We start from the raw sequence: 24,929 nt of genomic DNA on the forward strand, positions 1-24,929 counted from the left end.
TGGATGGAAATAAATCTTGTGACATTGCAGAAGTGAAATGTGTGATGTAATCAAAGCTAACAACAACACGAGTGTGTGGCCTTTGTTTTGGTGGTGAATTTTTTTTTTTGGTCAGGCAGATCACGATGCTATTATTGTTTTGAAAATGCAATATACTCGCCAAAAAACAATGTTTTTAAATCAATGCAACGCTGGATGGAAATAAATCTTGTGACATTGCAGAAGCGAAATCGAAAATGTACTTAACCGTAAGAAGTAAAAGTATTTAAGTACCTGTTTGAAAATGTACTTAACAGTGAAAAGTAAAAGTATTTAAGTACCATGAAAAGTATTTAAGTACCTGTTTGGAAATGTACTTTTCACGGTACATTAAGTACATTTTTCTTTTCTTTTTTTTTTTTTGGGCCAGGTAGTGTGTGTCCTGTATATGGACAACATTAGCGGCACAAAGCACATCAAGATTGAACTGTATTTCTGGCCATGTTCGCTGTAGCAGAGCCTCTGTATCTTTGGGTTTAATTCAGTAATGTCCCGTGTCTTTGTTCGATGCACAATATCTTTAACACAGCCACACAGAATCCATAATACACAGTGTACCTTTTCTTGAGGAGGAGCCATTTTTAAGTGTTCATTCAATCAACAGGATGCCTGACGTACAAAAACGCAATGTGATTAAAAACTTTTAGAACCACTGAGTTACAATAGAACAAACCTTATTAATATACCTTGTCTATTAAAGAGATTTTATGGACAAACTATGTAATTTTAGTTGCTTTTTTCACAAGTTTATACCAACCATCCCAACCCTGCTGCATCCCAGTTTTAAAATTTAAAAATCCATTCACCCCGGATAACACTGCCCTTGTTGCTGAGGCCCTGCTGTCTGACGAGAGAAGATGGAGGAGCCCTTTCGTTCACTAGGGGCTGGTCGGAGGAGCCGTTGCCTTGGCGCTGGTGAAAAATGCAGGGGCAGCAGTCTGGAGTGGTTTTTACAGTGGGGGAGGTCTCTGCCGACTCCATCCAATCAGTGCGGATCCTTTTAACACAAGACCCGTCCTATTATGGTGCTAAACAGTCATCTGCATTTATTGACCAAGAAACTAAAAGAAACGAGTTGAGATGAAGCAAGACGGAAAACGCACAGCAAAAAAAGTCATATAATTGATTAGTTTAGCTGGTTAAAAGTAGCTTGTAGTATAGTCTGTCCTTTTCATGGGCGTCCTGCTCAAAATACAAACTGAAAAACATTTACTCTGTGTTCTTAATAGTTCTGGTTCCAGGTAATATATGACATCTTCAGCGTGATAAGTAAGTCCAGTTCAAGATGGTGATGTGGATTTGCGGATGACGGGGGATTGTGGCTCGATGAAAGGGGGATTGGGAAGAGTGGAGTAGATAAGGATTATAGAGGGACAAGAACAAAGGAGCTGGTTTGATAAATGACAGTGATAAAAATGAGTATAAAGCATAGACTGTATATATAAACCTACAAAGCGAACCTGCGAGCTGCAATGTTCCAAACGGGCAAGGCAAGTTCATTTGTAAAGCACAAAGTAATTCAAAGTGCTTTACAGAATAAGAAAGACATTAAAATCACAATACAACTAATCAAAACATAAGTAATCATCATAAAATTGACTTTAAAAGATCATTTGTCACATTTATAAGAGCAGTCGCAAAGGAGTTGTTCATTTGGAGACGGTTGATAAGCTTTAGGTGAACAACTTTTTTAAGGACTTTGCCTAAAAAATAGTACATAATCCCAACATATAATTGCATAAGTCTGTTTAAAACATTAAAAACAGGAGCAGGTGTGAGTATAAATGTTTATCACCAGGTTATTAAAGTGCATTAGTGGCACTGAAGTATCCGGTTTTGCTTGTACTTGAAATATTGTGACGGAAATGTGTATGTATGTGTGTAATCATGTTGTAAAGAAAACATTTTTATCTTATGTCTTCTTTGTGTAAACTAAACATAATTTGATCTGTGTCCCCATCTAAATCCAAACTCTATGTTGTTTTACCAGTTTTGTCGAACAGAATAAACCTTTTTTTTTTGTATTTCAGAACTCACCGGGCTTGGAAAAATGATTATTATTCATCAGAGATATTATTTTTTCCACAATATATCCCGTTAATTGCAAGTAGTTTGGATCAGAGGTGACGTTGGAGGAGCTAAGGGGGTGCGAAAGTCGTCAATGTGGGTGCTCACTTAAAAAGTTAATTCAGAGTCTTTAAACAATGGAGCGTACCCCACCCCCTACCATGTCCATTTCACAGTTTTAAGTTTAAATGTAGTGATTTATAAAAGCTAATATGATTTTTTTTTTAAACTGTAGTGTCATTTTGAACAGTCTGTCGTTGCCATTTGAACATTTTTAGTTTATGTGCTATGAAAGTGGGGCAAAAATCTTTGGGGAAACTATGGGGGGGGGCACTGGCTATTCCGGGGGAGGTTAGTGACCCCTCAACCTCCCCCTGGCTCCGCCCCTGGTTTAGATCTGTACTAACATGTTCCGAAATGTGATTATAGTTTGTCGGTTGATATTTGAGTCTTCTTTTTTTTTTCATCTTATCATTAAAACATAAATCACAAATCTAATCGCTGTCGTTATCAGAAAAAAAAACATTCCGCCTTAGCAGCTCAATCCACATTTGAGTGAAACGGCCAAACTCGTGACCATAATCTTAAATACCTGGATAATAGGCTGAATTGTTTTAGTCTGACTTCAAATAAACTCTTAAAATGATCAGATGTCCGCTAAACCCAAATGAAGCCAGATTTGGAGAACAGTTATGATTCTTGGCATATTCATTCTTGGTCTATATTATAAGATAAAGATAAAATAAGATTAATTTATCTCAAAATGGGGAAATTCAGAGTTGCACCAAAAAGTTCAAGGAGAAAGGAAGCATGCGATCCAAAATAAATCAAAACAACTTTTAATATAGACTTTAACACAACACTGTAGGTGGAGTAACCCTACAGCATTATTATGAACCTTAAAGGGCTCATATTATGTCATTTTCTGATCTGTTATAATATTGTTTCCTCATTACAAACAGACCTGGAGTTGTGTTTTTTGTTTCAGTTTCATTCACACATGTTTAACCCACAAACCCTGCATATTTGGCCTGAGTTCTCCTCTCAAATAGAACTCACTTTGTTCCACCTTGTGATGTCATCATGTGGTAATACAGGAAGTGCTCCGCTGTGTTTTTAAACTCCACACACCTTCAGTAGAATCATTTGGATCATTTCAGCCCTGATTTCCTGGTACAGTCATATGATGCTTTTGAATTTGTTTTCTGTCCTCTTTACGGATTGCATTTTGTTAAGTTCAATAGTGAAAGTGAAGTGAGTACTTGTACAAGTACAGACACAAAGGTGAAAAGTTACTCAAATGAAAGTATCACATGAAAAAATTGACTTAAGTAAACGTAATTAAGCACCTGTTTAAAAATGTACTTTAAGAGTAAAAAGGAATAGTATTTCACGTGTTGTTAAAGTGCTCATATTACGCTATTTTCTGATCAATGTTATAAGTCATTTCCTTATCGTAAACATACCTGGAGTTGTGTTTTGTTTCACTCACACATGTTTAACACACAAACCCTGCATATTTAGCCTGAGTTCTCCTTTCAAATAGAACTCACTCTGTTCCACCTTGTGATGTCATCAGGTGGTAATATAGGAAGTGCTCCACTGTGTTTTTAAACTCCATACATACTTTCGCTAGAATCATTTGCATAATTTCAGCCCTGGAATTGTCAATCTCTACTAAACAAAAGGTAAAAATGCAGCTGTTAACTTGAAAACTACCACTTCATGACATCACAAGGTGGAACGGATCATTTTGAGCTTTGGAGATGTAGAGAAACTAATAATAAAGGGTTACTAAAACATGTGTGAATGAAGCAAAACACAACTCCAGATATGTTTTTGATGAGGTAAGAGTATTATAACATTCATTTTGCATAATATAGGACCTTTTAAGTATTGTACAGTAATATTACATTGGGGAAATGCCTCACGCGGCTATAAATGGCATTAATTCCCCTTTCCGCTCGTGCTAAACCTGTCAGATTGTTACCCCAGAATAGATCAGTCCCGGCTTGTCTCTGCAGCTCTGTCAGTGGCATTTCTGAGGGTGGAGGAGGGTGGAGGAGGATAGCAGCACACAGCGGCGGTTGCGACACTCCAGAGGCCGCTGTAAAGTGCCTGCACCGCGGGGCGGAACTGCCACCTCCTCCGCTCCGCTAACAAGGCTTTCCCTCTCGTTAACCCCGCCTATAACCACCCCGTGCCAATCCCAGCCGTCTAAACAGTCCACTGCTGTGTTTATTGTCCAAAATTGACCTTGACCAAAGCGAATAGCAGCGCAGGGAGGCGTGTCTGTCCTGCCCTAGTTCGGTTGCAGCGGATGTCGCTTATCAACTTTTGATAGCCGCGGCGAGCCTTGTGCAAAGCTAACTTGCGCGATGTTTCGTCTTTAACATCTGGTATACACATGAATGCGCGTCTCTTCTGCAGGATTATGCGTTTTTCCGCGTGATCCGACATCTCTGGTGGTTGCAAATTGACGCATTCCTGAGTTGTTTTGGAGGGAGAGGAGCCTCCATTTTCCTGGGCTGGCTGCTGCAGCAACACGGCGGGAAGGCTAGCTGGGTATGCGGCTAGGCTAACCCCTCTACAAGGCGAAGAAAACCACAGCGAGCGGGGGGGCTTGCGGGTACTGTCCCTTTGACGATACTTTTGTTGACTGCAAAATACTCCCAGGTAGGTCGTGGGATGGTTATACACGCGGTTTGTGTCTTTAGAGGGGTGTGAATTTGCGGGGAATTGCGCATGTAGCCGCGAACCGTTGGCTAGCTTCGGAATGCTAACTGGCTAACTAGCTTCGCGTTGGCTTTTCCTCTCAGCTGATAACCTGCTGCACTCCCCACGGTGCTTTTATATCGCAACACACCGCTTAAATATCAACGCACGGCTCTTATCATCTATTTCAGATTGTGTGGAAATGCAGTTGAAAGCTGTATCTTGTGTTTTGCGGGTGCGTTGTAATCGTAAAATTGTAATGTGCGATGTTTACTCAGCGCTGCAGTCATTGATGGAGGGAGACAGAGTAGCTGGTTTAGATCTGGTTTAGTCTTGATTTAAAGACCCAGGTTAAACCTGATTTAGTTCTGCTTTAGGCTCGTGTAGACATACGCTAGGTTTCTGTATATGTTTGGTCTTATATTTCACACTTGGGTTAGTCCTGATTTAGACCTACGTTAGACCTACGTTACACCTAATTTAGTCCTGTTTGGATCTTGTTTAGTCCTGATTTAGACCTACGTTACCCCTAATTTAGTCCTAATTTAGACCTAATTTAGTCCTAATTTAGTACTGGTTAGGATCTTGTTTAGACCTAATTTAGACCTAATTTATTCCTGGTTTTAACCTTGTTTAGCCCTGATTTAGACCTAATTTATTCCTGGTTTTAACCTTGTTTAGCCCTGATTTAGACCTAATTTAGTCCTGGTTTTGGATCTGTTTTAGTCCCGATTTAGACCTAATTTAGTCCTGGTTTGGATCTTTTTTAGTCCTGATTTAGACCTAATTTAGTACCGGTTTGGATCTTGTTTAGTCCTGTTTTAGACCTAATTTATTCCTGGTTTTGGATCTTGATTAGTCCTGATTTTGACCTAATTTAGTCCCGGTTTGGGTCCTTTTTTAGTCCTGATTTAGACCTAATTTAGTCCTGGTTTGAACCTTGTTTAGTCCCGATTTAGACCTAATTTATTTCTGGTTTTGGATCTTTTTAGTCCCGATTTAGACCAAGGTTAATCCCGGTTTTAATTTTTTACTAGTCCTGATTTACACCTAATTTAGCCCTGGTTTTGAATCTTTTTTTAGTCCTGATATATTTATGTTTCTACCCATGTTTAGACTCTGTTTAGTCCTGTTTTAGTGATGAGCAAAGCATCATGGGATTGTTAGGTTTTGTTTTGGACTAATGTGGCCGTGGTTTAGTCCTCGTTCACACCTAGTTTTAACCCAGCCTTTCTCATGGATGTTGGTGTTTTTGTACCTGTATTTTCATAATGGTGATGGGCAGCAGATTTAGGTTGAGATGGATAATTACTACATCAACTCAAAAATGATCGATTGCAGATCAATATTAATTGTGTGTGCCTTTCCTTTCCTCTGTTAGAAAACGTTTAGTCTTACTTTTTGTAGAAGGTTGATTGACTGACTATTTAATAACTATTACTCCATAACTACTTGCATAGTTTTCATATTTTGTTCATATATATTTCAAATACAATTATTTTTATCTATGAGTCAATTACACATCCTGCTTTAGGGTTACAGTGTCAGTGGCAGGAAGTAGTTTCATTATTATTCAATACAGTTTTAATATATTTTCTGGATTACTCAGTTATGGCTGAGCTAATAATAAAATCTTAATGGAGATTGAGTTTAAGTACTTTATAATTGTCAGTGATATGGTACTGATTTTATTAATGGAGAGGTCTGCAGCCAATCCTCTGTCAGTAAACACAAAGTCTGTATTTACTGGGTGTCCATAAAGTCTCTTTTAAATGTAAAACATTTATTATAAAGGTAGTTAATAAGATATCTTAATCAGACTTGTTCTATTGTACTTAGTGGTTTCTAAAGTTTTGACCTCATTTAAAACACCTCAGTACTGACAACATTAGTGGCACAAAGCACATCAAGATGGGACTGTATGCTACAGAGAACATGGCAAGAAATAGTCTCATGAATGACTGCAATCACATCTGTTATCTTTCCCATGTCTTTGTTCGATACACAATATCTTTAACATAGCCTCATAGAAAAAAATCCAGAGATGTGGTATCTGGTGAACCCACGAACATGCAGACCCCAATGTGATTAAAAACCTTTATAACCACTAAGTACAATGGAACAAATCTAATTAATATATCTTATTACTTGCCTTTGTAATTAGATTTTAAAATTGTAAAGAGACTTTAAGGACACCCTGTATATTTTTACTAAGACAATATAAAATTTTATCCAAAATCATGATTAATTAGTACAAAAATGTAAAATGTTATGATAGTAAAGTAATGATAGTTTCGGCATTTCGCCCAGCTTTCGACCCTGTTGTGACCCCTCTTGTACTTCCTCTTGTACCTGTTTTCCTTACAGCATGCTGATGGTGGGAGGCGATGGACTGCTGCACTAGAATGAGTGTGAGGGAGCTGTGTGAGACGGATGACCTGGCCACCAGCCTGGTGTTGGACCCACTCCTGGGCTTCAGCACCCACAAGATGAACATCAGGTCAGGATCAGAGTCGCCAACAGCCCCCCTACGGTGGGGACATTGACCACATTTTAATCAAGATTGAGATTTTGTCACCTCTGATCGGGAATATTCAGGTTTTTAATGGAGAGGTGCACAGCTAATCCTCTGTGGTTTGTAGGATGGGGCGATACTGAAATTTGGTGTCACAGTGATCATGGCCAAAATAATTGCGATTAACAATAATATCACAATAAGGATTAAAGTTATAGTCTAAAAGTTTAAACATTTAAAAAATATATATGAATAATTATAATTTTAATATCAAGAATAGGTTCCATATTTTTAAAAAAACTTATAATAGTATACATTGTTATAAGTGACAACAACAAGATATTTGTTTTCAGGTCTGTTTACATTATAACGCGCAATGTATTTTCATTATATATATTTTTTTTACTATTAACTATGAACAAGACATTCATGTTCTTGATAAAAAATTGAATTTCATTGAATAGAACAATGATTTAGAAGAGATCATCAGGGAGAAGTAGTTTTTTTCTGCACATTATGTTGATGTAATGGGGATTATGTTTGTTGGCGATGGATAAAATGTTCCATGAAAGATTTTTTACCACAATAAAGGATATTATATTGTTTATTGTCCCATCCCTAGTGGTTTAGAGCCAAGAAGTTATTTAGAAGCCTTCAGGCATAATATCTGTCCGTGTAATTCCTCTGTCGTGCAGGTATGAGCCATAACAAAACAAAAATTCAACTCTCAACTGGACAAAAGTTTTAAAGTGAAAACATGTCCCTGCTCAAAGATAATCCACCTCTGAACAGGAATGGGCGGCTTAAACATGTTTTTATCTCCTATTTATAACTCCATCCTCAGACCTAAATCAAAACAGGAATAGGCCTGCCACAATAATTATTATATTTTGACACATGGAACAGTCATTTTTAGAAGTCAATATTGATGGTGGGGACTTCTTCTTTGTACTAATTGGACTTTTTTGTTAACTTTCTTCATTGTGATGAGATTTGAGCTGTAGAATTACAAACTTTTATGGCTCATTATTGACACAAACAAACTACAACTGTTGCGTTTTGTCGTTTATTTATTCCAGCTCATATTTTTTTTAACAATGGTGTAGATTTAGATTAAAATGTGTTATCATGACCGGCCTTAAGAGGGAAGACAATAGTGCTTGCCAGTGTGCTTGCCAGTATGCTAATAGGTGTGAGAGCACCCATTAGGGGCCTGAATGATTATGCAAATGTCCTAAATATGACTCACAGCTCACACTTAGTTTCTGTTTGTTGGCTATGTCTGTTTAACTACACTGTTTACAAATAGGTTGCTAGTTCCAGTGTAGTTCAGTCCTCCCTTCAGAAAGACATAAGGCAGTGTCCACCAGAACTGAAGAAGCCGCTAAAACTCTAACACTTTTGTCCAGTTGGCATAATTCAAATTTTTCTTTTAGTATTCAGTCATATTTCAACCCTGTATTTGGTCGACATTTGTATTCTTATAAATCCCTGACTACTTGACTACCAAAAAATTTACATATTTTTGGTCTGACTTTGCTACATCTGAGTTCATTTCTAAATATTCCATAATGTTGCATTATTTAAACTTTTCCATTTCATGCTGCAGCCCCCCTCCTGAGGTGCGGCGATGGGGGAACTTGAAGGAGACTCTGCTGAGGTTCCAGAGGACGCGGGACTTCGACGCCACGTTTGAGGCTCTGACCGATGGCGAACTGGCCGGGACCTTTTTCAACGCTTTGGGCTCGCACCGGCAAGAACTGCTCCGGCAGCATGTATGTGGTTTTAAGATCTAATGGGGTCAAAAGATATGTTCAGGTTTTATAGATAACACATTTAAAATAACTTCAACTGACCAAAGCGCTTCACGTAAAAGTCAATACAAAACAAATGTACAGATCACACGATACATAGGAACAGAACAGTAAAACGCCAAGATATCCTGTCTAGCTATTATTAAATACCACGGAGAAGAGGTTGGTTTCCAGTCTAGTCTGAAACTGCATTAAACAAGAGGTATTTAATGTATATATATTTGAAATTTTTAAACACAAACCTGTTTTTCTTAAGTGATTTTAACACAGTATTTATGTCTTTTTCCCTGCTCATCTGCTGAAATGAGCAACTTGATATTACTCAAAATATGAAAAAAGTATAAAAAAATGTATACAGTGTAAAGGACATGATGATAAAGGATGAAAAATTGTTTATTTCTATGGCAACAGACACAAACATGTTTTTCTTACGTGACGAGTTTAGACACTATTTTTTTGTTTTGGGGTTTTTTCTGCTCCTCTTTTGAAACAAGCAACTTAATATTACCAAAATAAGTCACTTATTGTGTCTTTTAGAAATATATAATAGCACAACCTCCATCCATCCATTTTCTTCCGCTTATCCGGGGCCGGGTCGCGGGGGCAGCAGTCTAAGCAGGGACTCCCAGACTTCCCTCACCCCGGACACGTCCTCCAGCTCCTCCGGTGGGACCCCAAGGCGTTCCCAGGCCAGCCGAGAGACATAGTCCCTCCAGCGTGTCCTGGGTCTTCCCCGGGGCCTCCTCCCGGTGGGACATGCCCAGAACACCTCCCTAGGGAGGCGTCCAGGAGGCATCCTGAGCAGATGCCCGAGCCACCTCAGCTGGTTCCTCTCAACGTGTAGGAGCAGCGGCTCTACTCTGAGCTCCTCCCGTGTGACCGAGCTCCTCACCCTATCCCTAAGGGTGCGCCCGGCCACTCTGCGGAGGAAGCCCATTTCAGCCGCTTGTATCCGCGATCTTGTCCTTTCGGTCATTACCCAAAGCTCATGACCATAGGTGAGGGTAGGAACGTAGATTGACCGGTAAATCGAGAGCTTCGCCTTCCGGCTCAGCTCCTTCTTTACCACAACGGACCGATACAGCGACCGCATCACTGCAGACGCTGCACCGATCCGCCTGTCAATCTCACGCTCCATCCTTCCCTCACTCGTGAACAAGACCCCGAGATACTTGAAGTCCTCCACTTGGGGCAGAGACTCACCACCCACCCGGAGAGAGCAAACCACCTTTTTCCGGTCGAGAACCATGGCCTCGGATTTGGAGGAGCTGATTCTCATCCCAGCCGCTTCACACTCGGCTGCAAACCGCCCCAGTGCCTGCTGCAGGTCCTGGCTCGAAGAAGCCATCAGGACAACATCATCTGCAAACAGCAGAGATGAAATCCTGTGGTTCCCAAACCAGGCCCCCTCCGGCCCCTGACTGCGCCTAGAAATTCTGTCCATAAATATAATGAACACAACCTAAACCTAAAAATAACACAATCTAAAAATGATTAATTTCTATGGCAATGGTCCTAATTTTTCATGACTCTGAAAGTCATGGATAGGACTGTATGAAGAGTGTTTGTAAACAGGACATCTGCCAGTTCTGTGTAATTATGTCATGATATTTCTCATCTCATTTATTGCTCAATGAATGAGAGTATTAACAATAATAGTGAGTCATAAATATTTATAGTTTGTACTTCTTCTTACTCTGTAGGACGATAATATTTGAGCTGCAGAGAGTTGACCAACACCTATGACTCATTCAAAATTATACGGTTACACACTTTGAACACTCAGCCAATATTTTTATGAGTTCTTCTGGAAGATTTCACTCCAGTTTTTATGATTTTTAAGGTTAAATCTCATCAAAATAGTTTTTAATATTTACTCTTTAATGTTTTACTATTATGATGATAACAATAAAAAATATATATGTTGCAATGCTAGTCTGGAAAATTACAGTTCGATATTTGAAAGGGCAAATGTACTATGTGTAAAAGGCCATAACTAATATTTACTAATGTGTGTCACTGTTAAACCTCACAAGAGTCCACTTTGCGTAATATAGGATTTTTAAGTCATGTTATAATGCTGTTACCTCCTCAAAAAGACACCTGGAGTTGTGTTTTGTTTCATTCACACATGTTTGAAGAATTTTTTTTTTATTTAATGTAATTTATTATTAGGCCCGAGCCTGGGACTCCGTCCCGGCGAGGGACTCATTAAAACCGCGTCCGAAACCCAGAAAATGGCAAAAATCAAGTAGTAAACACGCCCCGACATGGCAGTGAGTGGTGTCAAAAATTAGAACTCGACGAGCTCTAATTGTCACAAAAGACCCCGAGAAAAAATAACGAAAGATGACTCGGTAGCGCCACCTCAAACTTTGATTTTCATGGGGCCAATGGGAGCCCGACTCGGAAAAAAGTCGACGTAAAAATCCGAAACTCACATCAAAAAATAGTACATGTCGGGACATGACAAAAATGATATTATGGCCCCGCCCTAAAATGTACAGGACGTCGGCCATATTGGATCAAACCCGAGAACGACAAAAGTGCACACCCTCACATTCAGGACATTTTCTCGCACAGTTTTCATCACAAACACGTCAAATTTGGCCAAATCCCTCTAAACCCATGTGTGATTAAAGATTAACAATTACATTTTGATTATGACTTTGGATGTGGTCAGGGTGAATTTTCAACAAAATCGCAATTTTTGCAATATTTCAATAAAATATTTCTCTTTCACACATTTTTTGTTGGGAAAACGCTAATACAGCGTTTATGCACATTTGTAAGCTGAACGCAATGGTATGCAAATCAAGGCACTCTCTCACAAAATGGCTCTCTAGCACCCTCTTCAAATTTCATTTTCAAAAATTCGTAGAAGACAAGCGATTTGTCGTGGACGTGTGAAAAAATTCACAGGGGCCTTATTTGTGATGGGGCACAATGTGAGAAAGTCACATGACTGTAGCTGTTATGGTTTAGGAGAAAAATAATGGGTGGAAAATGCGTTTCCATTATTCTTCTTCTTCTTCTTCTTCTTCTTCTTCTTATTTTGGTCGCGACTTTGAATCCACTTTTGACCCCCTGAACGTTAATGAAAAGTCAATTTTATTGGACCCAAAATTCAAGATTGGTGAAAAATTAATTATTTTGATGTTCAAAAAAATTAATGTCTCAAAATGACTCAATAGCGCCACCTCAAAATTTGAAATACATTGCGGCAATGAGAGACCTTTTTCATCGTAGACAAATGAAATTTGGTACAAACATAGAACATGTCAAGACAAGTAAAAAATGATATTATGACCCCACCCTAAACCCTACAGGAAGTCGGCCATTGTGGGCGGAACCTCATTTTTTCAAAATTTTACCTCTCACATTTGGATTTTTTGCGCCTTGGATTTTCATTAAACAAACTTGCAAATTTGTCAAAATGAACTAGACCCATGTGGGATTATAAGCAACTCTTTTGGAATTTTCTAAGTAATAAAATGTGGGTGTGGCCAGCCTGCAAAGAAAAAAGCCATTTTTAAAAGTTTTTAATTGCATGTAACTCACACAGTTAGTGTCCTACGTCCCGGCATGAATATACTTTTTTATTCAAAATGTTGATCTGAACACATAGATATACAATTTACACAGGTCAGATTTTATATTGCTCCACAGCGCCCCCTCAAACTTTGATTTTATGGGGCCAATGGGAGCGCGACTCGGAAAAAAGTCAACTTAAAAATCTGAAACTCACATCAAAAAATAGAACATATTGGGACATGACAAAAATTATATTATGGCCCCGCCCTAAAATGTACAGGAAGTCGGCCATATTGGATCAAACCCGGGAACGACAAAAGTGCACACCCTCACATTCAGGATATTTTCTCGCACAGTTTTCATCACAAACACTTCAAATTTGGCCAAATCCCACTAAACCCATGTGTGATTAAAGATTATCAATTTTACTTTGATTATGACTTTGGGTGTGGTCAGGGTGAATTTTCAACAAAATCGCAAATTTATGAATATTTCAAAAAAATATTTCTCTTTCACACATTTTTTGTTGGGAAAACGCTAATACAGCGTTTATGCACATTTGTGAGCTGAACGCAATGATATGCAAATCAAGACACTCTCTGACAAAATGGCTCTCTAGCGCCCTCTTCAAATTTTATATTCAAAAATTCGTCGAAGACAATCGCTTTGTTGTGGACTTGTGGAAAAATTCACAGGGGCCTTATTTGTGATGGGGCACAATGTGAGAAAGTCACATGACTGTAGCTGTTATGGTTTAGGAGAAAAATAATGGGTGGAAAATGCGTTTCCATTATTAGGCCCGAGCCTGGGACTCCGTCCCGGCGAGGGACTCATTAAAACCGCGTCCGAAACCCGGAAAATGGCAAAAATCAAGTAGTAAACACGCCCCGACATGGCAGTGAGTGGTGTCAAAAATTAGAACTCGACGAGCTCTAATTGTCACAAAAGACCCCGAGAAAAAATAACGAAAGATGACTCGGTAGCGCCACCTCAAACTTTGATTTTCATGGGGCCAATGGGAGCCCGACTCGGAAAAAAGTCGACGTAAAAATCCGAAACTCACATCAAAAAATAGTACATGTCGGGACATGACAAAAATGATATTATGGCCCCGCCCTAAAATGTACAGGACGTCGGCCATATTGGATCAAACCCGAGAACGACAAAAGTGCACACCCTCACATTCAGGACATTTTCTCGCACAGTTTTCATCACAAACACGTCAAATTTGGCCAAATCCCTCTAAACCCATGTGTGATTAAAGATTAACAATTACATTTTGATTATGACTTTGGGTGTGGTCAGGGTGAATTTTCAACAAAATCGCAATTTTTGCAATATTTCAATAAAATATTTCTCTTTCACACATTTTTTGTTGGGAAAACGCTAATACAGCGTTTATGCACATTTGTAAGCTGAACGCAATGGTATGCAAATCAAGGCACTCTCTCACAAAATGGCTCTCTAGCGCCCTCTTCAAATTTCATTTTCAAAAATTCGTAGAAGACAAGCGATTTGTCGTGGACGTGTGAAAAAATTCACAGGGGCCTTATTTGTGATGGGGCACAATGTGAGAAAGTCACATGACTGTAGCTGTTATGGTTTAGGAGAAAAATAATGGGTGGAAAATGCGTTTCCATTATTATTATTCTTCTTCTTCTTATTTTGGTCGTGACTTTGAATCCACTTTTGACCCCCTGAACGTTAACGAAAAGTCAATTTTATTGGACCCAAAATTCAAGATTGGTGAAAAATTAATTATTTTGATGTTCAAAAAAATTAATGTATCAAAATGACTCAATAGCGCCACCTCAAAATTTGAAATACATTGCGGCAATGAGAGACCTTTTTCATCGTAGACAAATGAAATTTGGTACAAACATAGAACATGTCAAGACAAGTAAAAAATGATATTATGACCCCACCCTAAACCCTACAGGAAGTCGGCCATTGTGGGCGGAACCCCATTTTTTCAAAATTTTACCTCTCACAGTTGGATTTTTTGCGCCTCAGATTTTCATTCAAAAAATTTGCAAATTGGTCAAAATGAACTAGACCCATGTGGGATTATAGGGAACTGTCTTGGATTTTTCTACATCATAAAATATGGGTGTGGCCAGCCTGCAAAGAAAAAAGCAATATTTTGAAGTGTTAAAGTGAGCATAACTCACACATGCAGTGTCCTATTTCCCGGCATATACATTTTGTTTAAAATCTTGATCTACACAAAATGATATACAATTTACATATGTCAGAATTTTTTTTACTCCACAGCGCCCCCTTGAACTTTTGAATCGGTCCAAAAAAATTAATTTGACGTAAACATTTGAAATTGGGCATGGACATTTGGCTTGGCAACCTGAACAAAAAAGTTAATAAGAACATACCTCTAATTTCAAAGGTGTTGCCATGGCAATGTCTGACATTTCTCATTGAAATACATGGGTTTTGGTTAACTGGGATGAAAAATATTTACTGTGTCATAGACCATTAAAATTTGGTACACATATTCCTCTCATCATACTGAATAAAAAAGCCAATGAAGACATACCTCTATTTCCAACCGTTTGGGCGTGACAATGTCATAAATGGTGTCATTGGAATGAATGGAGTAGTATTACTCAGTCGCTGATTTTGGGGGGAGGGGCGATGTAAGCGGGAACGAAAGGCATGATCTCCGCGGTGGCATGTACCCCGCGGTCGCAAGGGGTGGCGAGGGCCTTTATCACTGCTTGCAGTTTTAATTATTATTATTATTATTATTATTATTATTGACAAACCAGAGGAAGTCAGGCATCCCACTCAATCCAAGTATTAGTAGAAGTGTATTCAGAAAAGATGTGAAATTCCCACCGAAAAGCACACATGATGTTTCTGGTGAACTTCTCAAAAGAAATTCCCATTGACTGAACAGAAACCCAAAACTTATCATTAGTCTGTCTACATTTCCAAAGCTCAAAGCGCTCTGTTCCACCTTGTGATGTCATTAAGTGGTAGTTTTCAAGTTAACAGCTTAAATTTTATTATTTATTTTATTTATTTTCAGTTTGAGAGAAGAACTCAGCCTAAATTTGCAGGGTTTATGTGAATGAAAACACAACTCCAGGTATGTTTGTGTTGAGGAAACGACATTATAACCTAGATCAGAAAATTAACTTAAAAAAACACAAGCTCACTCCCGATGCACCTGTTAAAATATTGTCTGAATTGAGATTTCAATATTGCCCACCACGATTTTATATATACTGTATGTACTTGAGCTAACCCTATGTCTGTGTCTACATAATGCACAGGTGTACCGTTACCTGAGCGCCTTTCTGTTGGACAGCGGAGTGAAGCTGGAGTCATGTGATCGATACTCCTCCGAGACCAACGGGGCCAAGATCACCGCCACGAGACACTGGTATTCACTCACACAGGCTCTCGGGTGGTGCTTGTTTGTCTATTGTCTTCACAGTTAGGCTCGTACTGTAGGGTTCTTCTTCTAATGCTAATATGTAAACAATACTCGGGTGTGTAAGTGAGGCTTCTGGCTTTTAGTTTAAGTGACGAAATGATTTATTCAATTGCAGTAGCTCAGTTAGTAGAGCGTTTGCCCACTGGGTCCTCGGTCAAGACCCCTAACCCCCCTCGCCCCCGTTTTTTTCTGTGCACTGGTGTATGAATGTGTGTGTGAATGGGTGAGTTGTTCCTTGATGTAAAGCGCAGAGTGACTTGAAGGTGGAAAAGTGCTATGTAAAAATGTGACTGTTTACCATTTACCATATTGCACATTTGCGCTGAAGTATTTTCAAGAATAGAATTTTAGTCAACAAAAAAATCTTTATGACAATACAATACAAACTCACTAGATTTTTGTTGTTCATTTGTTTATTGTTATTAAGATATGTTTGCATTTTATTTTTTATGTTCGATATACAACAGTATTAGTAAAATATTAAAATATCCAACATTTAATATTGTTAATGTATTTATTTAAAGGGCCCATATTACGCTGTTTTTGGATCTGTTATAATGTTGTTTCCTCATCACAAACAGACCTGGAGTTGTGTTTTGTTTCATTCACATGTTTAAAATCCTGCATATTTAGGCTGAGTTCTTCTCTAAAACTGGAAACACACTGTTCCACCTTGTGATGTCATACAGGAAGTGCTCAGACCTGGCATTTCCAGTCTCTACTGAACTAAAGATAAAAGTTGCTGTTAACTTGAAAACTACCACTTCATGACATCACAGGGTGGAATAGGGTTTGAATAAAACAAAACACAACTCCAGGTATGTTTTTGATGAGCTAACAACATTATAAAATGGCTTAAAACTCACAATACTCCATTTTGTGTAATATAGGACCTTATTACTTTTTGTTGCCAACTTTAATCTCCTGGACCAGTTTCCTTCATGTTGGTCTGTTGTCTGTTCTGGTGCAGGTTTGTGGGGGAGCGCGTGGAGGTGCTGCTGGGCTGTATCGCAGAACTGAGTCCCTCTGACAGTGCAGTGCTTCGGGCTGGCGTAAACGACTTCAGCGTGATGTACTCCACACGGAAACGCTGCGCTCAGCTGTGGCTCGGCCCGGCGGCGTTCATTAACCACGGTCAGGTTCACTCCATTAGCTCCACTGTCGAACTTTTGTATTAGAGTCTGCCACCTGCATGGAGGTGTTACGGTTTCTCCTAGAATATTCCACAGCATGACAATAAATGTAGTTATCTCCATGGAGATGAGCAGTAGGTAACGCCCTCCACCAGGTCAAGTTACAGGTCAGATCTGTGGAGAGGCGACCCTAATCATAGTAAAAATTCATGTATTCAAGATATCTTTACTAGCTGTTAAGCAGTTTGATTATTAATTTAAGGTCAAAGGTGGAATATTCTAAGCAAAGCAATGACATCTCCATGGAGACAAGCAGATGACAGACCCCCTCTAGAAAGTTGCATACTGCACCTTTAAATCATTATTTATCAAAGAAAATCAAATCTATTGATATTAGTTGAGTACATTCCTGGCGTTGGTGTAAATGAGCTGTACAAATCTATGGGACTTGTCTTTATTATGTGGTTTAGCTGAATGACCTTGACATGATGTAACTTTTCAGCAGGTGCAAAAGATGAACCAAAATGTTGTTCAAATGTTTACAAATGATGCAAAATGAAATGGCTACTTAAAGCAAGATGGGACAGTTTATTCATCGAGCACTATTTGTTCACAAAGTAATTCAAAGTACTTTACAGAACGAGACCATTTAAGGTCCCATATTAGACAAAATTGACTCTTGTGAGCGTTAATAATGTGTTATAATGTTGTTACTTCATCAAAAACGTACCTGGAGTTGTGTTTTGTTTCATTCACACATGTTTGGAGATGTAGACAGAAAGTATTACTCAAAGCTCAAAATCCTCTGCATTGTGAAGTCATGTCAGGCAGTTTTCAAGTTTTCAACAGCTCCTTTTACCTTTAGGTCAGTAGAGTTTGGCAATTCCAGAGCTGAAATCATCCAAATGATTGTAGTGACAGTAGACAGTACAGTAGAGCACTGAATCACCACATGATGTCACAATTTGAAACAGAATATTTTCTGTTTTAGAGAATTGAGGTTGTGTTCTTAGTTGGTTGGGAGAAGAAAACCTGACAGAAATGGACCAAAAATGGACCAAAAAAACTCTCAAAACTATTTGGGGTTTGAAATTTGTTTTACTCCAACTAAAAAGTCAGAAAAACATTTAGATATATATTTATTTTTATTGAGTAAACAAGTGTCTAAAACAATCACATATAATGAAACTTTATTAATCACAAAGTTAGAACAATATTTAGCAGACTTTTTTTTAAATTAAAAATATTTATAATTGTTAAGGTTTACTCACTGCGCCTTTTTAATGCTTTATAGGCTTTATTTTCAAATCGGAAAAACATAAATAAAAATATAATAATATAACTTGTTTTGATGGTTTATTGTTGAGGTCAAGTGTTATAAAAAACAATTATTATCCTGAACTTATGTGAACTACAATAGTCATATCTTTTTTAGGGAATGTGTTAGAAACAAACTGATCTCTGAGCTCATCTCTTGCACCTGTGTGGGACTTTTTAGCCTCAAGGACGCCCAGCTGAAACAGTACATTTTATACATAGTTCCCAGACCAGTTGTCACTAGACATTGTTACTACATGTTTTTGTTTTGATTGGCTGCTGTGACTAACTTGTCTTATTGTGCTTGCCTCTTGCTGCCACCTGCTGTCCAAACTGAAGACTGCAAGCCAAACTGCAAGGTACTTATTCATTTTACCATGAATATAAACTGTTCATAATAAATGTTGACATGTTGTTGTGGGCGATGTCTTATTTACTAGATAATATCATCATTGTTTTGAAAGGTTTGCAAATTAGAATACTTTGTTTTAAATTGTTAATCACTGTGGCAATCGTCGCAATGTTTCATAATTCATGCTCGATATCTACTTGAATAACACCATAATCCCTTAAATAAGTAGTTATAATCCAAATTCTTTTTTTTATTTTTTATTATTTTTTTAAAGGACAATAACATAGAACATTAATAATAATAATAATAATAATAATAATATTGTAAACAAGATATAAGATAACAAGATAAAATATAAAACGACAAAGGTCACAACATCGCAACCACACCCCTTTTATCCAAACAGAAAAAAACTCAAACATGGCATAAAAAAGTATAAAACAAAAACAAATAGATAAAAAAAAATAAAAATCATTAATTATGAGAGTACTTCACGGCCAATGTACTGCTGCTGCCACCTCCCTTTTTATTTTAATATTTTAATTAACACTTTAAATGACCAATATTATTTTTCAAAAAAAATGACCATTTCCTTTAATTTTTTTTTCCATCTTTTAACCATCTTAAAAGCATGTACTAGTATGAGAATACATTTAAACCTCAATTTCTCCAGTTTTCCCTTTTTTATTTAAAATTATTAATTATCTTCAATTGTTTTAAGGCCTTAATCTTAATTCATTCTTAATAAATTACTTATTATAATTTAAACCTCTGATAATGTTTTATTAAACCAAATGAATGTGTAGTTTTTTTTTTAAAGTGGTCCCTACCCTAAAAATGAGCTTGTATTTTTTGTCAATATTGTCCACTTATAAATTACATTTAAAACACACAGGTTATAATTACCAGACTTAATGCTGATAATAATCCCACTTTCACAACCATCACACCATCTGCCATCACCTGTCCCCGGGGTCTCACCTGTTCTTTGTCTTTTGTCCCATCTCTCTGTTTTTTGCACACACCCAGTTCGTCCCTAGTGAGAAGAACGTGGCGTGTGTCGAAGTCGTCCGCCCAATCGCGCCCGGCGAAGAGATCACATGCTACTACGGGGCCAGCTTTTTTGGCGAAGGCAACGAGATGTGTGAATGCTGCACCTGTGAACGGTAAGAACATGATTTGACTCTTACTCAGCACATTTTTAAACCTGTTTAACTCAAACCCAAAATCCGAGAATCATGACTAGAATTATTAGACTAAAATAATACAAATAATAACTTTCTGCAGCCCTAGTGTCATTATAGCTGCAGAATTAAAGGTTCTGTATTGATGTTTTTTGAGCAAAATGTGTCTTGCCCTAGTACAGATGTATAGTGTAAACAGCTTTTGAGGTAAAAAAAAAATAAAATAAAAAAAAATAAGTCAGATTATTAAATTTTAAGCGTTTTATTTTCCGATAATCAGGAGGTGGGTGTTAGCATGCTAGTTGTTGTTTGTTTTAGCGTCATAGCAAAACTCCACTCTGGTCTCCTCTGAGAGTTCGAAATAGCTTATAAACTCATTGCAGTGAGTAATTGGGATGGTCTGAATGATAAGGTACTTGAAGAATGACTTTGGACCAGTGCAAACAATTAAAACATGAAAAACAGAACAAGCTCATTTTAAAGACGTTAAAAAACAGGTACAGGGGCAAATGGGAAAGAATCTGATACAGGGCCTTTAATGATTCATTCCTTGTTCTGAAATCCATTTAATTCCTCTTTGCTGATAACTTTTTTTGTTGATTTTTAGGAACGGAGAAGGTTATTTCAAGCAGAAAGGAAAGAAGCCCGACTCAGAGGAGACAAAAGATTCACAGAAATATCGACTGAGAGAGCGATACCTTCACAAACATCGAGAAAAAGGACATTTGAATCGTCAGATCACTCCTGGAGCACACACAGGTACTGTTAAACACCTTTTATTACTACTATTACTGCTACTACTACTAAACATGTGTGAATGAAACAAAACACAACTCCAGGTCTGTTTGTGATGAGGAAACAACATTATAACAGATCAGAAAATAGTGTAATATGAGCCCTTTAAGTCAATCCCATTTACCCATTTAATTTAGATAAGCAAATAAACAATGCAGTCAGAAATGACAAAACAAGCTGTATTATTTCTTTTGCAAATGTAGCTGTTAAAATGACATTCGCTTTATAAATGAATCTTCATAAGGGAAAAAAATCTGAAATGTTGGGTGAGGATGAATGTTTTATGTGTCTCAAACCTCTTAAGCCATCTCTCACTTTTGCAGTTCAAGTAATGACAAATGACCTCTTCAGACTGAGGCCAAACTCTGTAATTATAAAAACCACTGTGGAGTAATTGATCTTTTAGTAGTTTAAAGTTGAAAGGTCGTCAATCAAACCCACAGAGCAGCGATCCACTTAAAGGGCCCATACTACAATATTGTCTGATCTGTTTTAATGTTGTTTCCTCATCACAAACAAACCTGGAGTTGTGTTTGTTTCATTCACACATGTTTAATACACAAACCCTGCATATTTACAGGATATTCAGTTCTGCTCTCAAACAGAAAACACTCTGTTCCACCTTGTGATGTCATCATGTGGTAATACAGGAAGTGCTCCACTGTGTTTTTAAACTTCATACACCTTGACTAGAATCATTTGGATCATTTCAGCCCTGTAATCTCCAATCTCTACTGAAGTAAAAGTCACAAGGTGGAACAGAGCATTTTGAGTTTTGGAGATGTAGACAAACTAATAAAGGGTTATTCAAATGTGTGAACGAAACAAAACACAACTCCAGGTCTGTTTTTGATGAGGAAACAGTATTATAACATGGCTTTAAGATCACAAGAATCATTTTTTGTAATTTAGGACCTTTAAATTATTTAGTTACTCTAAGGAAAAAGCTCAAATCTTCACTTTAATAGAGTAAAACACTTTCATTACACAAGGACCATAGTGCCATGTAATTTCAGAATTGACCACTAGGTGTTGGCTTGTGCAAGAATGCCCCCAGTAATGTTCTGGTTACTTGGTCTTTAAACTCTGGCACTTTGTTTTTTTCTGTAATCCTTTTAGTTATTTATTGTCTTTTTGAACACGTTTATTCATAATATTGTAGCGTTCTGGTCTAAGGAAACACGCCAAATTTCTCCTGCTTGTTTATTTTCTGAACACTGGAGCTACTGTAGACCATAACCCACGCCAAAAACAACAGCAAAACAACAGTAGCCACAAACAATTACAAGGATAACAAAAGGAGTCAACTACAGTCTCTTTAATGCCTCTTCTTTTCAGTGTTGTTTTAAAAATATGATCAAAATCTGGCCAACTTTCAAATACCTTAGTAACCTTATGCATTTGGTTGGGCAGTATGGAGAAAAGTAATATCACAATAAAGTAATATCACAATATATAATCCAGACGTTCTCCATAAATGTGTTTTAAATATGTCTTTAAATGTCTGAGCTCAAATTTTCTACCAGAACAAACAGATAATTCTGCACAGTTGGGTTTATAGCAAAAGAAAAATTTAATCTGTCAACTGGACAAAACGTTGTAGTTGACAGATTTTATTTTTCTTTTGCAATGGATCAGACCTGGACGACTGAGGGATTACACGGATAGAATTGGGTTTAATTTTACACTTTCACTCACTTTGAATAGTTTTTATGCAGCATCTTTTAAAGGTCTTATTTCCCATTGGTAGAAGAACTCAGCCTACCATAAATGTGTAGGTTTGGGTATTAAAAATGCGTGAATGAAACAAAACACAAATCCAGGTCTGTTTGTGATGAAGAAACAACATTATAACTTGGGTCAGAAAATAGTGTAATATGGGCCCTTTAATAGATTTATGAAAGACAATATACTTGCTATTCAAATGATCCAAGCCAGTACATAAAAATACTGCCACATATTGATCTAATTTGCATAAGCTCCTTGACATATTTGCTGATATGGTAAAGCTACAACAGACTGCCAAATGAGGTGGTGGTCTGAGTATTCATATGTTATTGTAATGGGGATTTTGATATGTGTACACACAGGATATTATAAATGACTCTAGACGCGTCACTTGTCATAGTGATGCATTTGTTTACAGTCAAATATCTTGGTGTGTTTTACTAAGCTCAGTTTGTCTCCAATGGCTCAAAGTTGTCATACAAACAGTTTCCGTCTTGGAATAATTTCACATTTCGTTCTCACTCAAATTGCACTGGCACTTTTTTTCCCAATTAGCAAAATGTAACTTGACAAATTTATCAGCCAGTGTTGAAATTAGGCTGTTAATTTGTTTCCACACTCGCACTGTGTAAGAGATGGAGACTCGTTACTGCACTAAGAGGTAGTTTAATTGTCCATTTCCAAAGACCTACTGTGCTTGTGTCTGCTATATAGTTACAATCTATGACACCCGCGGATCTTTGTTATAAGTTGGACATTTTAAATTACAATATTTCTCTAAAAAGTCTTAATAAAAGAAACAGGTCGGCTGATTTCGCGTTAGACGAATGCGGTGCCCAGTGGGAGCTGACATCAGACTGGTGGGAAGTGGATTTTTTTTTTTTTTTCGTATGAAAATGACTACACAATGCTTCCGAATCCTACGTCCATCACAAATTAAGAAAATAAAATTGAAAAACCAAAGTAAGTATGTCACAGTGGGCGTGTACCAGCGACGGTGAAAACAGGGATTTATTGAATAAGCGATTAAAGACTGTTCAAACACAAATCTCTCCAAATACAACTTCATAGGGCAAATGAGAAGGAAAACAACTATAATTTCTATAGTAATATTACATTTTGGTTTAATGTGTGAATGAAGTAATATCATTCCAGATAGAGGTGGGCGTATTACTGAAGTATAGTGAATGCAGTTTTGAAGCTACGCCAAATGGATAGTTTATAATACTTCACAAACACCTGTAAACTTCCAAATTAGGGCATAAAGTGACATCTCAGCACTTTTGTTGGTAATTTTGCATGTTGACACAGTAACTGATTTTGAAGAATGATATGATGCTACAGAGGTTTACTGTGGTAAACGATAATATTGAAACAACTTTATGCCACTGGAGGATTATCCCATTAAATATCTGTTATGATGAACCAGTACCTGACTAGGATGACCCCAAACCTACTGGGGATAAGCCTTCCTCTGTCTCCTAGTGGAGTGGGCTCTGGCCCTACAGACTTTAACTCTATCTGCAGATGGATGCACATTAGTTCTGGACACATCTGCAGCTGCCCGTCCTTGGGAGGGGATCTCTCCTCAAGGTTTCTCTTTTTCCCACTAGGTTTTTCCCTTGCCAAGAAGGAGGGTCTGTAGACTCCTCAGTAACAGCCTCATAGTGCTGTTCTAATTACTCAACAGCAGAGGGCGTCGAAGTTTAGGGCTTGGGCACGAAAAGCTTCTGTTCTGCTGCCACAGTATGGACTGTTGAGATTTGCTTTGTTTAACAATTTAGAGCAGGTAAAATAAATAGCCCAAAATAATTATGGTGAGGCCATAGCAATTTTTATATTTAAATTCATTTTAATAAAAAAAAAAAATAATCCAAAAAAACTCATTCATGTAGTGGGTTTGTACAATGAATTCTAGTATTCCCTTAATCAATTTAAAGGTGCACTAATGTAACTTTTCTGGTTGAGGGTCCGCCACGTCGTCCAACAACATTTGAGATATTTTTGCCTTGTCTGAAATCTGTAATAAGTTTTCTTCTTCCCACTCCTTTTTGAGCTTAAATAAGAAAAAAAAAAGTGAAATGTGAATTAAATGTGCAGGATGCAATTATTCATTAATCTGTTCGAGATAAATACATAAATAAATAAATAAAAATACTAAAATGAATCTATCTTTATGGAGACACCACCTGACCAGCTTACAGGTCAGATTTTTGCAGAGGAATGTTTGCATGTTTTCTAAGGTAGTTCTTTAGCAATTTATACACCTTTAATTGAAC

General features: G+C 37.6%; 1 protein-coding gene across 1 annotated transcript in view; it reads left to right on the forward strand.

Moving 5' to 3' along the window:
• Positions 1-4,457: 4,457 nt before the first annotated feature.
• Positions 4,458-24,929, forward strand: part of kmt5c (lysine methyltransferase 5C) — a 28,125-nt gene continuing 7,653 nt past the window's right edge. The window contains exons 1-8 of the mRNA XM_033970750.2: positions 4,458-4,782; positions 7,189-7,321; positions 8,946-9,111; positions 15,978-16,087; positions 17,112-17,275; positions 18,931-18,950; positions 19,973-20,109; positions 20,735-20,886. Coding sequence (XP_033826641.1) covers positions 7,209-7,321; positions 8,946-9,111; positions 15,978-16,087; positions 17,112-17,275; positions 18,931-18,950; positions 19,973-20,109; positions 20,735-20,886 — 862 coding nt within the window. The 5' untranslated portion in view covers positions 4,458-4,782; positions 7,189-7,208. The remainder of the gene's footprint in view (positions 4,783-7,188; positions 7,322-8,945; positions 9,112-15,977; positions 16,088-17,111; positions 17,276-18,930; positions 18,951-19,972; positions 20,110-20,734; positions 20,887-24,929) is intronic.

This window comes from Periophthalmus magnuspinnatus, chromosome 8, assembly GCF_009829125.3.
Source record: "Periophthalmus magnuspinnatus isolate fPerMag1 chromosome 8, fPerMag1.2.pri, whole genome shotgun sequence".
In the NCBI taxonomy this organism is placed as follows: Eukaryota; Metazoa; Chordata; class Actinopteri; order Gobiiformes; family Gobiidae; genus Periophthalmus; species Periophthalmus magnuspinnatus.